The sequence below is a fragment of the Setaria viridis genome, chromosome 2 (genome assembly GCF_005286985.2).
Source record: "Setaria viridis chromosome 2, Setaria_viridis_v4.0, whole genome shotgun sequence".
Taxonomy (NCBI): domain Eukaryota; kingdom Viridiplantae; phylum Streptophyta; class Magnoliopsida; order Poales; family Poaceae; genus Setaria; species Setaria viridis.
Window position 1 is genome coordinate 32,674,635 of NC_048264.2, and position 17,959 is coordinate 32,692,593.

Below are 17,959 nucleotides of genomic sequence, written 5' to 3' on the forward strand. Positions count from 1 at the left end.
ATTGTTAGCTACACTGAGACTTTTTTCATCTGCTACACCATTCTTTTTTTCAAGAACAATCTGTTACAAGATTTTCATGGTAACAAAGATGCATTTTTCTTTTCTCTGCTTCATAACCATCCATAAACACGGTGTTCTACACCAGGTGTGGAGAGGGTAGTGAAGGTTAAAGTAGGTATATGGTTTTCTATGCCTTCTTTTCCATTTTACCAACTTTATTTTCATAGACACCAAAGGGCATGCTGAACATTGGACTAAAATTCACTTAACCAGTCTCTACAAACTAGGTGTTTTCAAGCTTAAAGTTTAGTTTTAAAACTGGTGCCTCATCACTGTAAATATCTCTCCCATAGTTTGTTTTCAATCTCTAGTTATTGATTATAGCTGCTATTATGTTGCTGTCACGTATTTCCGATTTGTTGGAATTGAAATGGGGTCGAGCCTCGTCTCGAGAAAATATTGATGTCATGTGTTTTTGGACAGATTACTATAGTGGCTAAACAACAGTAGAGGCTTGAAATATTTTTCGATGACACTTCCACTTTTCACTAGATCATGATCTGTTCCATTTAAGTAGTAGACAGCTACTGAAAAAAGCTACCTCTTCAAGCTGTTGAATGCCCTATTCCATATTCCATATGATAGACTATATTTCCCCTGAAAAAACGTATACTTTTGTTCTATAAGCAAATAAAGCATGCTTCTTTTTCGGATCAAGCAATCTTCTACCTTGGTGGGTAGCGGAGAATCAAATCAATATGAGAGTATTGCTCTAGCTGCCGCTGAATTAACCTAGATTCAATTGTTACTCTCTGAACTAGGTTGTACTTTGTCTTCCCCTCCTACAGAAATTAAGCATCCGGATCTGATCAAATATTGGAAGTAACTTAAAACTAACAGAAGATTTTGATACTAAATTGATTATCATGATGTCTCAATGCTGACTTTGCTGTCGTTAACAATTAAGTTGACTAGGTCTTCAAAAAAAATAATTAAGTTGAGTACAGTCTAGCAGCAACCATCATTTTTGTACCCATGTGGCTGCATCTTTGCTTACATGTTCAAATCATATGTGATTACCTCAGTTTAGAGGTTGAAGTGTGAAAAATCAACATCACTGCATTATGTTTCCAAAATTTTCACGTTCAGACTTGGACCTTCAAACTTCACCGGCAATCTCCGTCCATCTTGTTGGACACCACCACCGCGCGCGGCCCGAGACTGCCTGGCCCCGGATGGCCTGCGTTAGAATGGGCCTCCTCGGTCGGTCTCGGTGTTTATAGTTGGGCCTCTAAGTAAACCTCAAGCCCATCAAATATCAGCTTCTACTGACAGGTAGGACCCATGACCCTGGCCCCACTTCATAGTTGCCTTTTGCAAAGCAACACGCACCCAACACGATCACGCGACGATTAGCCAAATCAAATCAATCATCGCGATTCTGAGTCCTAATCCGGACGTCGCCACCGTCGCCGGCTGTAGGTCCCCTTCAATCCCCGATGGAGCCCTCGCCATCCTCCTCCTCGCCGGCGGCGGAGCGCCGGCGGTCGCCGGAGGTGAGGAGGGTGCGGAAGCGGGCGCTGGAGGAGGTGCTGGAGCAGGTCCAGCGGGCGGTCGAGATGCTGCGCGATGCCGACGCTGATCTCGGCACGTCCCTCTCGGAGGACACCGCAGCGGCGCCGCCGGAGGGTGAGGACCGCAAGGCCGGTGTCGGTGACGATGCAGATGACGCGGCGTCGTCGTCGGTGGCGAGTGACTCCGACTACGAGACGACCCAGGTGAGCAGGACAGGAGGCGTCGTGATCTCTAACGAGTCACGAGTTCTTGACAGGTTGAGGATTCCGGGAACTAGTATAGGATTTGGATTTCCGAATTATAAGTCGTTGCAACAGGCGTAACTAATGGTAATGGAAAATTGCGATGAGCTAACTGAATTAGCTACTATTTAGACACTACAAACTGAAACCAAACACTTCATAACTATCTGAGATGGACACGTGGTTCGGAATTACTGCGTTGTCACTGTTTCTGCGCTGTGGTGAGACTAAAAAGGTCTTTGTGTTTCAGTAGCTTGTTGGGTGGATTCAGGCTATTGTCAACCCTTTGGTAAATTTAGTATCAAGCATTATGTGCAGTTGCATTACCGCCAGTTCGATGCTGATTGCTCATGCCGTTCTGACTTTGGCAACTACTAGGGTATGCGTTCTGTCGTTTTTAGGTAGTTTGCAAGTGTGGAAATAGAGGTACAGCATGAAATAAATGACTTTGGATGTTACTGATAAGTTTAGGTGTGATACGTTGCATATATATTTCTCCAAAATATGAAAATAAACATTTTGGTGCCTCTGTCTCAGATGCTGCAAGAATAGTATTTGTTATTAAAAAAAGAACAGTATTTGTAAGTTTAGGCAAATCACGTTTGCAGTATGCCAGTATCCTCATTATGTATTTCCAATTTCCTGTCTGGAATGTGGGGTGAACAGCTTTATGGCACTTAACAGAAATCTCTTTCTGGAGTGCGAGGCGACACAGAATTTTCCACATGGTTCATATGCTCTGATTCTGCCCTAAAATTTAAGCACTTGCTTTTACCTTGCAGATGTGTGACCTTCTTAAATCTAAGGTTGAATCACTTGAGTTCCTTAAAAAGCTCGATGGTATTCAGAAGTCAGTATATCAAGATGGCACAGGTACATCTCTGCTAGATGTACATATTATATTACTATAAGAGTCATGTAAGTATGACCAGCTGAAATTACTATTGTAGTGAATATGCACCTAGATGGCTAGATGTGTTCCTTACCCTGTTCCTTTTCACTCTCATTTCCCTGAATTAAAGATAACTGTACTTAAAAAAAATTCTCCACACTTCTTTGGCACAGTTGAACCTGATGTATCATGGGATATAATAAAGGCAGTGGATTTGTGGGAAGATGATGACCCAGATGATGGGTATGTTCTTGTTAAGCAGGAGGATGTAGTTGATGGGATTACGTCCTTTATGGCCGCATACTTGTTATCGCTCAAAAAGACTAAGGTAGCTATTTCCTGTACTTGATGCTGCACCAGGAGCTTTATGTCTCTCCTTGCATGAGTGGTGCTTAATGCCGAGTGTCATGTTGTGCAGGACTTGTCTCCTGATCAACTTCAGAAAGGTTAGTTCCTCGTTTCTTAATATAGGTGAATGATTAAATCGTATTTTGATCGGAAATTCTGCCATTCCTGTGCCAGCACTTCGGAAGACATTTTCAGCTGAAAAGAAGAAAAGTAGAATCAGGAAGGCCTGGGATGGGACTAAAGTCATTTATAATGTTGCTTCATGGGGTGCTACAGCTGTTGGGTAAGTCTTTCGTTATAGTAACCTTGGACACGAATCATTACTATAGCATTAATTCTTCTCAAAACATTTTACTTCCCAAGTTGAATGAAGAACTGAGTCTTGGGGTGCTGATCTTGGCCTTCCAGTCTCCATATTGTTATGAAAATAATGTTGCTGTACCTGGTTATGCAGCGTCTACAATAACCGAGCATTGCTTACGGTCGCAACTACAGCCTTTCGGACGTCCTGCCGTGTGATATCCAAGTTTCTATGAATATTGAGTCAACAGCTATGTTGCAATTACTTGCGTGTGATTCCCATTGTTCAGGTAGAGGGTAACACAAAACTTGAAATCATTTGTTCAGTCCGTTCTGATGCTGGAAATCTGTGTTGGCGGGCGAGATAATGATTTGTAGTACCACTGTTATATTTAGCATTTGTATCGCTCAACTGTAAATATTCCATTCGTTTTTCAATAAAACTGTGTTTATGCCAGAATAACTCAATATGCCCGAGTTATTCAGAAATGTTCTTCTCGTACTGTTTCCCTGTATCAAACGAAACGAGAAACCTTCATTGACCTGCTTGCATGAAACGTGGATTTGATGGAGAAGATGCCACAACGAAATGCTCGGATGCTGCCAAAAGCATATTCTCATGGAAGATGCGTTTAAACGAACGTAATTTATGCCGGCACCTTTCTTCGTCCCTTCGTATTTTTGTAAGTAAAATAAAGGGAGACCCAAGGGGGAAAAAAAATTCTAAGATACATCGTTGCAGCAACCGTGTGCGAGCACAACCAAATAAGGAACTAATGGGTAATGGCACATCAGGAAGACGCACGCATGGTGAGGCTCCTTTTTATTCCAACATAATTTTACACCGATCCATACCGCCCCAAATCTATGCAGCCTGCATGTCTTCATCTACAATGCATTCTCCGAGATAAACCTTGACGCTCCGAGGTGAACCACAGCTGCCTTCTGCTATAATCGCTCTGTCGTTCGCAGCCATGTGCTGTATTATTTTGTAGATCATCTCAATCTGAGCGAGCAAGTGTACAGCATGTGTTAGTTCAAAGAGCAACTGGTTTATGCTGATGAAAATCTGTGAAACTTACATCTTCAGGGCAATGACAGCGATCTGCGATTTCATCTAGGGTCAATGGCTCAGCAGGGTCCTTGCAGCTGGGAGACAACAAATACATAAATCAGGAGGAATCCAGACATTCAGGAATCAATCAATTGGGGGAGTAAAATGCAGATATTTGTAAACAAACTTAAGTGATGTCCTTTCATGTGCAAATTTTGTCCTTGCTTGTGCTGATGAAAGTTGAGTTCATGTGCATTGGAAATTGGGAACAAAGAAAAATGTTTCATGAGTAAGGAAATGTTGAGTTATATTGAAATACAAGACACATGTTTCTATTTGTTAGAATATTGATTGTTTTCTACTCAAGGATGTGTGACTGCTAAAAAAGCAGGCGTCTATCTGCAGTTTTGCAGCCCCAAGAGGACTACTAATAAGCCAACAAAATATTCTTTTTTCAAATATATACCATGCCGAACTTCTAAAAGGCTTTCAATGGAAATCTCTAGGAGAAAGGGGCATTATCACAACTGTGAGGTGGGGTGCACTTCTAGTGATCCAAGTAAAGCATCATAACTAGTAATATGACCAAAAAATACTACACACAACCAATCACTTCATAGAGAAACAATAACCAAAAAATAAATCAGAGATTCCATACGTGGCCTCATTTAATACAATCAGCACTCTTTTCTGAAGTGCCAATACTTCTCCAGCTGCCTTTTTACCAGCCTCAACACCTGTAGATCACATAGCCCACACATAAATGCATAAAACAAAATAGCTTAATGATACTGAGCTACATTACTTTGTTTTGAGAAGCATACCAGGTTGATGATAGGCATTGATATTTACCAAAGAAGCATAAATCCCCACAGCACGTTCATAAAGTGCAACCAGTGCACCAACAGCTCTAGGAGTTACTTCTTGAACCGTAACGGAGATAGATTCCCGGTCGTTTGCATAAAGAGCAGAGCGAGTTCCCTGCAAAATATTGTATATCTCAGTTATGTCTATCATAGACAAATCAACATAATTTTGTCTCCTTAAAGTTCAAGGTTGACCTGCAACATCCCAAACAAATAGTCACCGCATGTGACTCCAGGTTCAAGCTCCCAATCATGACCAGGAGGCCTGTCTCGCAAGACCTCGATAAAAGTAACAAAGAAGTTATGTACACCTTCTCTCAGCTGCTGAATGTAACTGTGATAAGAAATAATTCATTAGATCCTGCAATTTAACTATAGTAAATATTGCAGAAAAGTGAGCACACACTTACGCGTGCTGGTCAGTGCTTCCTTTGTTACCATATACAGTTAGCCCTTGATTAACCTGCCATTGGAAATTTCTATGTTAAACAAAGAGAAGTGATGAATATAGAATCTGAAACCTACTAGTTCAGAGAAACCGGTTACAGTAAATTGACTAAAATATTTAAGACTTTTTACCCGATTGCCATCCAGGTCGAATTCTTTCCCGAGGGATTCCATGACAAGTTGCTGCAAATATCTACTCAAAAGTAGCAAACTATCCTTGTAAGGAAGTACAACCATATCCTGAAAGAGAGGAAAGTCAAAACAGTAAGGAGAGTACTAAGAACTACATTCATCAATAGAAGATGCTGCAACCAATGAAGCTGCAAACCTTATTGCCTATCCCTTCTGATGCCCAGTACCAACATAATGCAAGCAATGCTGCTGGATTTTCTTTAACCTGTCAAGAGGAAAACCATGTTTGAAACATTCTTGATAGATGACCATATCGTTCAACTGTACATTGTCCATGTTCTTGTAATCATACCACAGTGTTCCTGGTTTCCTCATCCATCAAAGCTGCGCCAACAAGCATTTCCTTGATATCAATACCCTGGCAACAACTCCTCATGTTAATTTGGAAGTGTGGAATAAACATAAAGGAAAAGTGGGAAAGCACTTACCTGCAATGCAGCTGGAAGTAAACCCACAGCTGACATTTCCGAAGTTCTCCCACCAACCCAGTCAAACATAGGAAACCGAGCTAACCATCCCTCTATTCTGGCAGTATTATCCAACAGAGATTTTTCTTGAGTAATTGCAACACCCTGCAAAACAGACCATTCTGTCAAATAATGAATTGTTCACGCGATCATATATCAAGCATGTGGAAACAGTGCAAGAACCAACAAAAACGATTGCCCCTGAACTACTTGCAACAGAATCATAAAAAACAAGCAAGAACCTGAGGTCAAAACCTGTTTTGAGAATTCCAGCCCCGCATCTCGGAAGGCTTTCTGTACTTCCAGCAGACCATTGCGGGTTTCAGGTGTGCCGCCACTCTGTAAAAATAATCAGTACCACAAATAAGTTAATAATACAGCTGGGAGAAGATCTACAAACTAATCAAATTTGGGATCTTTCAGTACCTTAGAAATGACAATTACAAGAGTAGTCGCAAGTTCAGGTCCTAGTTGAGCAATTTGATGATCAATCCCAGCAGGATCGGTGTTGTCAATAAACCTTATCTGAGAAATCAAGCATAATAAGAGGTATATCTTACAACTGACGGACATCTTAAATCCAGAGGATAGACTAATGCAATTAAAGTGCATTGCTTGGATTATGAATTAGGGGCGTACCTTCAGTGGGGGGTTATCAGGTGCAAGTGCCTCAGCGACAAATTGAGGGCCCAAAGCTGATCCTCCGATTCCTATAGACAGGATTGAAGTGAAACGACCAGATGGGGATTGAATCTGCATTTACCATGTTATAAGACATCAGCACAAAAAAGAATGTACCAAAAGCCTGAATAAGATGTATATGATTATCATGTCATATCTTCAGTACATTGGAGCAAGATTATTCGCAGGTATGCTCCTCTAAGCTCTCTCGTGATGGCATATCACAATATTTTGTAACAAAGGACTACCCATATTAAAAAAAAGAGAGATGATTGTAATCCACTTGTACAATCGCATCCCCTAAATTGTTCCTGGTGCTTTGCCTCGGTCAGATAAACATACGTATAGCTGGCACCATTTCTCGGACAGACTTGAGATTCGCTATGGTTGCCGAATTACAATGAAAATGAGGTTTTCTAATGGATGGAGCTAAAAATGCTAGATTAGCACTGCAAACCAAGCATGCTGAGCAATCCCAACTCTGCAGCAGAAGCAATTGCAAGTATGTCAAGTAATTAGAAATGGGAAATTTGCAGCGACCTTGCCAGAGACGACGTCTTGGGAGAAGGCGAGGATGCTGTCGAGCGCGGTCTCGATCTTGTCGCGCAGCCAGGAGTTGGGCGCGAGGGCCGGGTTGCGGAGCCAGTAGTGCCCCACCATGCGGCCCTCGTCGGGGTTGGCGATGGCGCCCTTCTCGAGGTCCCGCATGGCGGCGAAGGCGCGCTGCATCCGCGGCTCCATCTGCTGCAGGAACTCCTCCGTGAACCCCATCCGGCTGACGTCGACGAAGAGGCCGAGTTCCTTGTGCTGGTAGAGCCACTCGACGTAGCGCTCCCACAGCTTGATTGGGTCCTTCTCCACCGCGCGGCAGCCGCCGCTGCCGTTCTCCGCCCTGGAGCCCAGCGGCCGGGCCGGGGTCGGGGCGGAGTCGGAGGAGCTGGACGAGCGGGAGAGGTCGGCGATGGAGTGGGGCGCGCGGAGGCGGAGGTGGGAGGGGCGGAGCAGGAGGTGCCGCCGCAGCCGCAGCCGGCACGCGGCGGACGAGGGCGGCGCCGCCGCGCCGGAGATGGACGCCATCTCCGCCCGGAGTCGTCGCAGCAGGTAGCGGTGGCGGCGTGGGCCCCTCGCTTGGTCCACCTCACGGGCTCACGCGCCTCCTATGCGAGGGTTTAGTTTTGGGGGAAGGAGTCCACGAGGTGGAGTTGGTGGCCTCGCTGCCTCGCTGGGCTTGGCTTTATTTGGGAGAGGAAGACGAAGGCCGCCCTAAAAAAAACAGAGAGAAAAAAGAAAAGGGAAGACGAAGGCGGACGTCAACCGCGTCACCTGGGTGCCCCACCCGTCACCCACCCCACCTGCCAGAGGTGGGCTCGGTACCACGGGGGGACGATGCATTTTCACCAGGGAGGGGGTGGTCGCACGTGTGGGGGAGGTGAGGCACGCTGTCGCCTGTCGCCGGCCGGGGTCGAGGGAAAAATCGGAACAGGAACGGCGAGGTGGTGGCTGGCTGCGGCTGCGCGCATCGCGCGTGGGCCCGGGGATCTTTCCGTGAGGCCGTGAGGGGGACGGGCCGGGTACGGGACAAACGAGGAGTTCCAATTCTTGCCAAGCCAGCTTGGGTTACAATTCTTGCCCGCACGGGCAGGAGGATGTTTGGTTTCACGGACTAAAATTTAGAAGTTGTTTGGAGGTTAGGGGTTAAAGTTTAGCTCTTTGAATGTTCGGATGCTAATTAAAAGAGCTAAATATGGGCTAATTATAAAACTAATTGCAGAAAATTAATTACAGAAGCTCTGGGCTAATTCACGAGACGAATCTATTAAACATAATTAATCTATCATTAGCAAATGGTTACTGTAGCACCACATTGTCAAATCATGGACTAATTAGGCTTAATGGATTCGTCTCATGAATTAGCATCCATCTGTGCAATTAGTTTTGTAATTAGCCTATATTTAATACTCTTAATTAGTATCCAAACATCCGATGTGATAGGGGCTAAAGTTTAACCGCTGGGAGACAAACAAGCCCTTAGTCCAGGTCATATTGAATGTTTAGATACTAATTAAGAGTATTAAATATACAATAATTACAAAACCAATCGCACAGGTGGAGGCTAATTCGCGAGACGAATCTATTAAAGCTAATTAATCCATAATTAACACACACATTTACTGTAGCATCACATTATCAAATCATGGACAAATAGATTTAATAGATTCGCCTCGCGAATTAACCTCCATATGTACAATTGGTTTATAATTAATCTATATTTAATATTCCTAATTAGTGTGTAAACCACACAGGAGCTCGCGGATATTTGCGCCTCGCGTCCGTGTTTTCTTGCGTCTCAAAATTGGCTGGTCTCGGGCTCGTCGACGGCGACCCCGGCGGAGGAGGCGAACAGAGCAATCGCCGTTCTCTGCTATCGTAAAAAACTTGGACGATGGTGGCCGTGGGATTGTGGTCTGATATCGACGGCACTTTTACGCGTGTTTTTTTGTGGCCAGCAATTTTGATGGCACTTGCGCCAATTCACGGGCCTCGGGGCCTGCCAAGCTGGGTCCACTTCCGCTAGGTTTTCTTTTTGTTGTTGTTTCGAACACAGCTGTTTTTCGCAGTACTTATGGGACTCGAACTGTTCCAGGGGTAACTCTTGCATTCGAGACAAACCTTTGGTCTCACTGATAATCTAGTACACCTTTTGTCAATAGTTTATGGTGGATCTTATCTGCTAATTGCCCCGTCTGTAGTGGTCAGCCCACCGCGACAGATCATACACTTGCTGCCTCATGCAAACGCTAACGGCCGTTTAGTTCTGTCTGATTGCCTCCTCCCTAACCTGACCGGCTAACTGATCCCTTCCGTATCCCAAATGCTTCACGGCTCTCGAAAGAAAGAACATGCTTCATGCTGCACCAGGCACCCACTACGCTTCTCCTTTGACCCTTAGCTTCCTGCAAGCTCCAAGGGTCAAACACGTAACTGTAGGCAAGACCGGACACCAAACACCGGAAGTCCCTTCCACGGAGCAGCCGGGCTGGGTTGTTTGGAGTAGGGGGCTAAATTTTAGTCCCATCACGAATGTTTGGACACTAATTAGGAGTAGTAAACATAGACTAATTACAAAACTAATTACACAACCCCTAGGCTAAATCGCGAGCAGCCGGGCTGGGGTTGTTTGGAGGAGGGGGCTAAATTTTAGTCCCGTCACATCGAATGTTTGGACACTAATTAGGAGTAGTAAACATAGACTAATTACAAAACTAATTACACAACCCCTAGGCTAAATCGCGAGACGAATCTATTAAGCCTAATTAGTCCATGATTTGACAATATGATGCTACAGTCACCATTCACTAATGATGGATTAATTAGTCTTAATAGATTCGTCTTATGATTTAACCTAGGGGTTCTGCAATTAGTTTTGTAATAAGCTTATATTTAGTCCTCCTAATTAGTCTTCAAACATCCGTGACAGGACTAAAATTTAGCCTCCTCCTCCCAAACACAGTAGGAGCAACGGAACAAGAACACTTTTTACAAGCAGATTACTGCAGCTGCTGTGGCTGCAACTGCTGCAGCCACCCAGCAACAGCTACAGGCGCTGCAGCAGCATGCCAGCAGCCGCTTTTTACAAGCAGATTACTGTCCTATGAGTAAAGAAAGAAAAGCAATCTGATAGGCTTTTTTCTTTTTTGGAAAACATGTGCTCTAGCTGTGCAGCCGATCGGCTTGCATGCAGCAGCAGCCGCAGCAGCAGCTGTCGAAGAAGCACAAGCGAGCAGGGACGGGCGGCGGCGAGCGGCGGCAAAAACTACATTTCAGCACCAACCAAATCGTAAGACGGGTCAGAGGAGCCTAGGCACAGCTCAAAATTGACAGGTACTGCACCCATGACATACCTTACGCAGTTAAGAACGACTCTGGAAGGATTAGCCGCCTCGATGGGTCCGCAGAGCACACAAAGAAAATTGTGCAAAAGAGAATCGCATAGCGGCCTGCCCTTACCTAAATTAATTGGAAATGACATAGCCCAACTGCCACTTTTTAGATTAGTGAAAGGAAAAGTCCAAAAAAGACTGCTAATTATTTAGAACAATGTTTTCAATAAAACCCAGTACGGATTAACGGAACGTAAGAGTAACGCTCAGTTTTCATGAGACCCTAATATTTGCTTCTTGATGGAGCTAACTCTGGTGATAAGTTCATCACGGTTCTCCTGCACACACACAAAAACACACCGAAATATCACTACGGGAGCCATTAAATGGACGTGGATATTTCTAATGGAGCATGCCTAATCACCTTAAATATCAGATATCTTGATGTGAACCAAATTGTGAAGCCAAGGCCAACAACTTCCATCACCTGAGGAACCTGCTCATACAAAACAATCATCATGTTGTTGGGAGACGCTATCCAAAAATTTCCAGTTGTTTGAATAACACTCCAGCTGGCTCAAAACTATCATTGGTCTTGTGATCCTACTAATACTTATCTACTGCTATTTCTGTTATTGAAGTAAACATATCACATGCTCAGAGAAGAGAAGGTTACATACCAGAGGGACTGAGTCAAGTGCAGAAACCACAATTGATGATATCCAAATTGCAACAAGAGCAGATGTGCCATATACGAGGGCGGAATATGATTTGTCAGAGTCCAACTGCACAAGAATAGTTCTTAGAATCACACATAATAGGTAAGCAATTGAAAACTGTATTCTTGCTTAATCCATCAGATAGTCAGTTGCTTAATCAAAAATAACAAATCAAAGGTTACTAGTCAGTTGCCGTTAGTAACCAACCAGGATGGCCTGGACCACTAAATTAATACCAGTCCAACAAGTTTAGAATTATAACTTCAAACTCTGGGTTTAAAATATTCGAGAAAATTGTAGCTTTCTTTCTTTTACTCAAGTTCAATTGAAGTATATATAGTGTCAAACTAATTGAGTTCATCCACACTAATAGAAAGAAGCACCTATTCCAAGATATTTACGTGACACTGTGCACAACGAGCAACCTTTGGCGTACAGTGTACTCAATGCCTTACAAATATCAAATTTTGCTGTACTGAAAATTTATTACCTAAGAAGCATATGTTAGGAACCAATATTTCAGCATTTGCAATATTTATTCTGTCTGCAATATAATATAGTAATCAACTAATCATGGTTTTTTGTTCATTGCCAACTAGCAGAATACCAGCAAATGTCAGTCGGTTACCGGACAGTAACCAGTCTTCAATTTGAAAAAACGGACAGTATATTTGGCTGGTATAGAACCAGTAACCACCTGGTTTTTTTGGCACCAGTGGAGGTCCATGTTTTTCATTATATCTGATTTTTTAATCCTTGGATGAGACGCTCTAGGTTGTTAACTTTGGGGATAGCCATTCTAAGAAGGAAAAACAGCGACATACCATCAGATGATACCCCCATTTTAGTATTTTAACACCGAAAGATCTTGACACAGTGCATTACCATTTACAGTTCCTGGTTTCCTGCCCTTAAGTTTGTACCATTCCATCCATTTTATTGCTCCCGTTCATGTTACCATAACAGGAAGATCCCCACTTCCGCAGAATTCAATTACAGCGAAATTACAAATGCCTAGCATAAAGTTATCAAAGTAAATTGAAAGTAGTAAAAACATACCAAATCAAAGCAGCAACCAAGGTTTACTGAGTATTTCAGTAACAGAACACTATCAAACTACAACAAACCAGCAGACAGTTTTGTGAATGCAACGATTGGAAAAGATGTAGTCCCAGAAACACGTGCAAAGTCCATTCCCCTCCGTTAATAGTGACTACATTGATGTAGCCCCTCCAACGTCCAAGGTGGTTATCCCCATCCCCAAGCCCTTACCAGTTACCAATGAGTGGTTAATCTGTCCGAGCTGCAGTTTCTATTATAACTGAGAAAGCTTACTATACCTTTTCCTTTTAGTAAGACATAAGCACTAGTTATCAGATATAATTTTTGAATCATGCGGCCAAATGAAAAGAAATTCTGAATCTAAGATGCATGTCTTTCCTTTCTTGTCATTTACCTCATTGACAAAAGATATGTGAATTATTTACGACGTCTCATAAAAAGGTTATTTTGGATTTTGTCCAAAATGTGTGATGCGATGCCTTTCTTCTTCTTCTTTTATTCTTTTGATGGTGCACTGAAACCTTTCTTAAAAGGTTGCATGAAAAGTTTTCTTCCATGAACAGAGAATATGAATGCACTCAATTACAGCATCAATTGTAATATATAGAGAGAGAACAATAACGAGCACAATGCTTTAGTTTTATCATCAAATCCATCAACCATTCTCTAAAGACTGACATTAGATCAAAAAACATGCATCTCAGCACCAACCTTCTTCACAAAAATTCGATAGCATGGTAATTAGTGATTGGTGGCTTGCGTGCTCTCTACTTTTAAGAACAAATCAGCTGCGGCTTTGTAGTTTGCACTAATTTCGATACTGCTCAATATGCTTTAAACCTTGTGTAAATTAACGCACTGAATAAAGCGTCAGGAAATTTTCCCTTGCATTTTTCACCTCAAGCCAACACAACCATTTCGAATCCACAACACGACAAGCTTACAAGCAATAGGTTGCGCGCGCTCACCTCGACGCCGATCTGGTTGAGCACATCCCACGAGGCCGGCTCGCTCTGCGCTTCCTCTTCCTTCTCCTCCTCCGCCGCACTGGTCACGCCCCGGCCAAACCCCTCCCACCCGTCCCGCTTCGCCGGCGCCGCGGGCTTCTCCGAGAGCAGGGCCCCGTAGTCGTCGGAGTCCTTCACCCGCACGGCGAGCGAGGCCCGGCCGCGGCCGCCTAAACCTTGTGGGGGCAAAACCGAAACTAGGGTTTTAGCTCTGTCGGCACCCGTGGGATCCGAACACCGGGAGCGGGGGAGAGCGAAGCGTACCTTGCTTGAGCTGCGAGGTCGGTGAGGGTCGCGGAGGGAGGACGCGCACGAGCGCGGCGCGAGCGGTGAGAGCCATTGCTGCGGTGAGTGCTTGAGCTCTGTTTTCCCCCCTTTTCGTTCTGCTTTTTCTCTGGCGAGGGCAGAGAGGTGGCGAGGTTTTGGGGAGCTGGCGGCGCCGCTTCGTCTCGGTACACTGCAGGTCTGCAGCAGACGCGCTGCGCTGCGGAGCGCCGCGAAAATCACCTCCTGCGGGTGCGTACCCAGGAGGTGGTGTGCCGTCGCCGTTAGATCGAGGATCGATGGAGAAAGTTGGCGAGAGAAGGGAGACTAGGAAAGAGATCGTTATCCTTAGTGTTTTGATTCCACGTACTAAAATTTAGTCCCGATCACATTAAATATTTAAATTTCTAATAAATATAGACTAATTACAAAACCAACTGCACAGATGGAAGCTGATTCGCGAGATGAATTTATTAATTCTAATTAGCACATATTTACTGCAGGATCGTATTGACAATACACGAACCTGCTCAATTCCCCATGCCACATGCGGCTGACTCCCTCTCTCCATTTCTCTTTCCTCCCACCCATCGCCGTTCTATCTCCTCCGATGAAGGAGAGGCCAGCCATGGTTGTGAGATCCATGGAGTGGACGCCCGCATACCGTCGTCCTCGACCAGATCCGGTGGAGGTGGAGCTTCTTCATGGTGGAGCTCGAGGTCCCGCTACCTACCAACGATGGGCTCGTGATAAGGTGATGCTAGATCTCAAGAGGGCGAGCTCCTCCACGAGCTCTGTGGTGGAGGTGGGGAGTTGAGTCGATGTGGGAGATGAGGAGCGGCGGGACCCAACTCCTTCACGACAGGGCAAGGTACTCTCTCCCTTTCTCTCCCACCCATCCTTGGATCCGTGGAGGCAGCCGTCCCCGACCTTCCTCCTCGTCGTTCATAAGCTCTTCCATGTCTCCCCGTGACGGCGCACGGCTTGGCATCAACTGGAGAAATCCTTCCCCAACATTGCTCGCCGGTGTGGAACGACGATGGTGACGGCAACCAGAGGAGGTTTCCTGAAGGTTCTTGGACGCGGTGGATGCTCGAGGGTGCACACAGATTCATTTTGGTGACTTGTTTCACTATGATTTGTAAATCTTTTATGTGTTCATGAACATTTTTGTTGATGGTAGACATTTTTTGTTTTTTAGCAGATGAATTTTTAGAGTTGAGATTGTACATGCGCATGCATGCGGTTTATTTCTAAAAAACCTGAATTAGATTTTTTTAGAATTATGATGTAAATTTATTTCTTGTTTAGAGAAATTAGAATAAGAAAAATATTTTCCCCCTAAAAAATGAAAAGAATGAAACGATTTTTGTAGTAATGCAAAAAAATATTATTGTGTTTTAAAAAATACTTATACGATATAAAACAAATGATGTTGGAAGGACCTATTGTTTACACGGAAGTACCATGGTCCTTGCTTACATTAGTCAAAAAAAAGCAAATTCATTAGCACTCCACTAACTTAATGCTCTGTTCGCTTCAATTTATTAGCCGACTTATTATCTACCAAACAATACTTTTTTCTCATATTAAATTCAGCCGGCTTATAAATCCAGGGCCGTTAATCTCTAACACAACCATACCTCTTTCTTCCACGCGTCAGCCAGTAGAAGATGCCCTCCGGGGTAGACACCCTCCGAATTGCCTCGTCCGGAGCGCCGCGTGTGCCGTGGCGTTTGGTTCGGTGCGCAGCGAGGCAAGCGCTTCGAGTGGGGACGCCACTGGCCACTGGGGAGTGGGGAGGCGACTGGTCCGCGCGTCCGCGTGGCGTGCCGTCGAAGAGGCGATAACGGCGAGCTTTGGGCCGTTTCTTCCGAAAATGATGGGCTTTCCTCATTTAGCCGCGCTGCCGCCGCCGCTTGAGTAAATTTTTTGGGCCAAAGTCACCTTATAGGACCAACACTACTTTTGGGCTCCATCCTGGTTTATCTGTAAAGAAGGGCCCAAGTTCCGTATCTGCTGCCAGTCTGCCATAGGCGGATAGGCCCTATAACGCTGCCGACACCCGCCAGTGTTGTTAGCAACTGTTAAGGTCTTGTTTAGTTCCCAATTTGGGAGCGGTAAAATTGATATTTTACCATAAATGCGCAACTGTAGTATTTCGTTTGTATTTGTGAATTATTGTCCAAATATTGACTAATTAGGCTCAAAAGATTCATCTCGTAAAGTACAACAAAACTGTGCAATTAGTTTTTGATTTCGTCTACATTTAGTATTCCATGCATGTACCGCAAGTTTGATGTGATGAGGAATCTTCTTTTTGCATAGTGTCAAAGTTGGGAATTTGGAGGGAAGTAAACAAGGCCTAACTGCAATTCTGCAAAGCATTTCGTTATCGAAGCATCGATCAAGCATGGACCTTCTAAACACTTTCTTTCCAGGACATATTCTAAACTCAACTACCTGAAACGCAAAGAATCCCGTCTCCCTTTGGCTTTTGCAGCTAATAGTGCGGCAATCATCATCATCCTTAATTTTCTCTTGCCACTTCTTTTGCTTCCCCTCCTCCTTGAGCCTTGCGAGCACCGCTGCTTGATCATGCATCGGGCAACATTTCTTTACGCATAATGAACCCCGATCGAGGCGCATGTATACAGTTGCAATTAACAGCAGCTTCTCGGGTTTCCCATCGCTGACGCACGCCGGCCGCGAGCGCGCAGCTAGCGCTCCGCCTTCCAACCGCTCAAAAGGGCCAATCACGCTATAACCTAATAATTTAAAAATCGGATTTAATAAAAATCAGATCATAATATTATATGATTTTGAAATAAAAATAGATAGAACTAAATTGGATTGTAAATGAGACATGACGGCTACGATCTATTACCATCCCTATTCACGCCACAAACCAAAGAGGGAGAGTACGTGATTGGAGTTTAGTGTGGACTCGAAAACACCGTCCTGCCAATGTAGTGTGTGTAGATAGTACTTAGGGCACTCGCAATGGGGCTGATATGCTCTCTATAAGAGCTCCATGTAGGAGAGAGAAGGTGCTCACGCTTAACCCATCGATACTCTATAGCACTCAATTCAAGGATGATGGGCCCAACAACGCCGGCCGGCTTGTTCGCTTCAACTTATTCAGTCGGCTTATCAGCCACTTATTTTCCTCTGACAACAAATCAGCCGTTTCAGCTTTTCAGCCGACTTATAAGCTGAAGCGAACAGGTCTGCCGTTCCCATCCCCCTTCGTCCCTCTTTGCCTCGATCTGCAGGAACATCGTCGCCGTGGGCTGATGGGCAGGTGAGTTGGGGCGGAACATGGCTACCGCCACGGGAGATGACGACGGCGGGCGGGCGGGCACGAGGAGTACGGTCGGCGGGATGGGCAGGGCAGAGCGCGGCCGCTGACCGCGGGGCTAGAGGGTGCGGGCACGGCCGCTCGAGCTGGCAGCAACCGCGGCTTCCGGCGAGGGCGGCAGACTGCCCGCGGTCCCCGTTGCCGCGCTGGGGCTGGGCCACGGCCGGCCAGCTCGAGCTGGGGACGGGCAGGGCGGTGTGTGGGTCGGTCGACGCGCGGTGCAGTGCAGATGGGGTCTCGAGCCGGGTCCGTTACTCGATCGAGCTACCCCCAAGCGCGCGATGTATTTTTTTGAAACGAAGCGCGCGATATATTTGTAGCATGCATAAACGACGGCGACCCGGTTTACCCGGATGACCAGATCGATCAGCTGACAGATCTAGAGAGTGGTATGATATGATGACATGCGATGTCCTCGCTCCTCTACTATGCATACAAAAATATTTTGCTTCTCGATCCAGAAAAAAAGAAATGCCTTGCTCCCCGTGTTCGTCCTACTAACTTAAGTGATGTTCCAGAACATACATGTAACTTGAGGACCTGCTGCTCCAGCATCTTCAATTTGCCTTTGATCCAATCAGAGATGCACATGCATGCTCAA

The 17,959-nt window shown here is 45.0% G+C and overlaps 3 protein-coding genes across 3 annotated transcripts; 1 reads left to right on the forward strand and 2 right to left on the reverse strand.

The window, feature by feature from the left end:
- The first annotated feature begins 1,394 nt into the window (after positions 1-1,394).
- On the forward strand, positions 1,395-3,825 carry LOC117843612 (uncharacterized). Its single transcript, XM_034724262.2, has 6 exons — positions 1,395-1,778; positions 2,600-2,690; positions 2,883-3,037; positions 3,128-3,155; positions 3,232-3,340; positions 3,512-3,825. Exons 1-6 carry the CDS (start codon positions 1,500-1,502, stop codon positions 3,591-3,593), a joined length of 744 nt encoding a protein of 247 aa, XP_034580153.1. The 5' UTR covers positions 1,395-1,499; the 3' UTR covers positions 3,594-3,825.
- A 159-nt stretch (positions 3,826-3,984) lies between these two features.
- On the reverse strand, positions 3,985-8,264 carry LOC117843611 (glucose-6-phosphate isomerase 1, chloroplastic). Its single transcript, XM_034724261.2, has 14 exons — positions 7,605-8,264; positions 7,023-7,136; positions 6,810-6,908; positions 6,639-6,722; positions 6,345-6,488; positions 6,209-6,274; positions 6,053-6,121; positions 5,857-5,964; positions 5,688-5,740; positions 5,473-5,611; positions 5,236-5,392; positions 5,070-5,148; positions 4,440-4,506; positions 3,985-4,363 (listed from the first exon to the last, which is right to left on the reverse strand). Exons 1-14 carry the CDS (start codon positions 8,139-8,141, stop codon positions 4,223-4,225), a joined length of 1,857 nt encoding a protein of 618 aa, XP_034580152.1. The 5' UTR covers positions 8,142-8,264; the 3' UTR covers positions 3,985-4,222.
- Positions 8,265-11,093: 2,829 nt separating this feature from the next.
- On the reverse strand, positions 11,094-14,198 carry LOC117843613 (protein CURVATURE THYLAKOID 1D, chloroplastic). The gene is made up of 5 exons (XM_034724263.2): positions 13,998-14,198; positions 13,695-13,909; positions 11,626-11,730; positions 11,370-11,441; positions 11,094-11,283 (listed from the first exon to the last, which is right to left on the reverse strand). Exons 1-5 carry the CDS (start codon positions 14,071-14,073, stop codon positions 11,212-11,214), a joined length of 540 nt encoding a protein of 179 aa, XP_034580154.1. The 5' UTR covers positions 14,074-14,198; the 3' UTR covers positions 11,094-11,211.
- Positions 14,199-17,959: the final 3,761 nt, after the last annotated feature.

Coding starts and splice junctions, on each gene's coding strand:
- LOC117843612 (XM_034724262.2), top strand. CDS start 1,500: ATGGAGCCCTCGCCATCCTCCTCCTCGCCGGCGGCGGAGCGCCGGCGG. Junction 2,691..2,882: donor AGTATATCAAGATGGCACAG/GTACATCTCTGC, acceptor TCTTTGGCACAG/TTGAACCTGATGTATCATGG. Junction 3,038..3,127: donor TATCGCTCAAAAAGACTAAG/GTAGCTATTTCC, acceptor CATGTTGTGCAG/GACTTGTCTCCTGATCAACT.
- LOC117843611 (XM_034724261.2), bottom strand. CDS start 8,141: ATGGCGTCCATCTCCGGCGCGGCGGCGCCGCCCTCGTCCGCCGCGTGC. Junction 5,612..5,687: donor GGAAGCACTGACCAGCACGC/GTAAGTGTGTGC, acceptor TTCTTATCACAG/TTACATTCAGCAGCTGAGAG. Junction 5,149..5,235: donor CAATGCCTATCATCAACCTG/GTATGCTTCTCA, acceptor TGTGATCTACAG/GTGTTGAGGCTGGTAAAAAG.
- LOC117843613 (XM_034724263.2), bottom strand. CDS start 14,073: ATGGCTCTCACCGCTCGCGCCGCGCTCGTGCGCGTCCTCCCTCCGCGA. Junction 13,910..13,997: donor GACCTCGCAGCTCAAGCAAG/GTACGCTTCGCT, acceptor TGCCCCCACAAG/GTTTAGGCGGCCGCGGCCGG. Junction 11,284..11,369: donor CAAGATATCTGATATTTAAG/GTGATTAGGCAT, acceptor GTGTGTGTGCAG/GAGAACCGTGATGAACTTAT.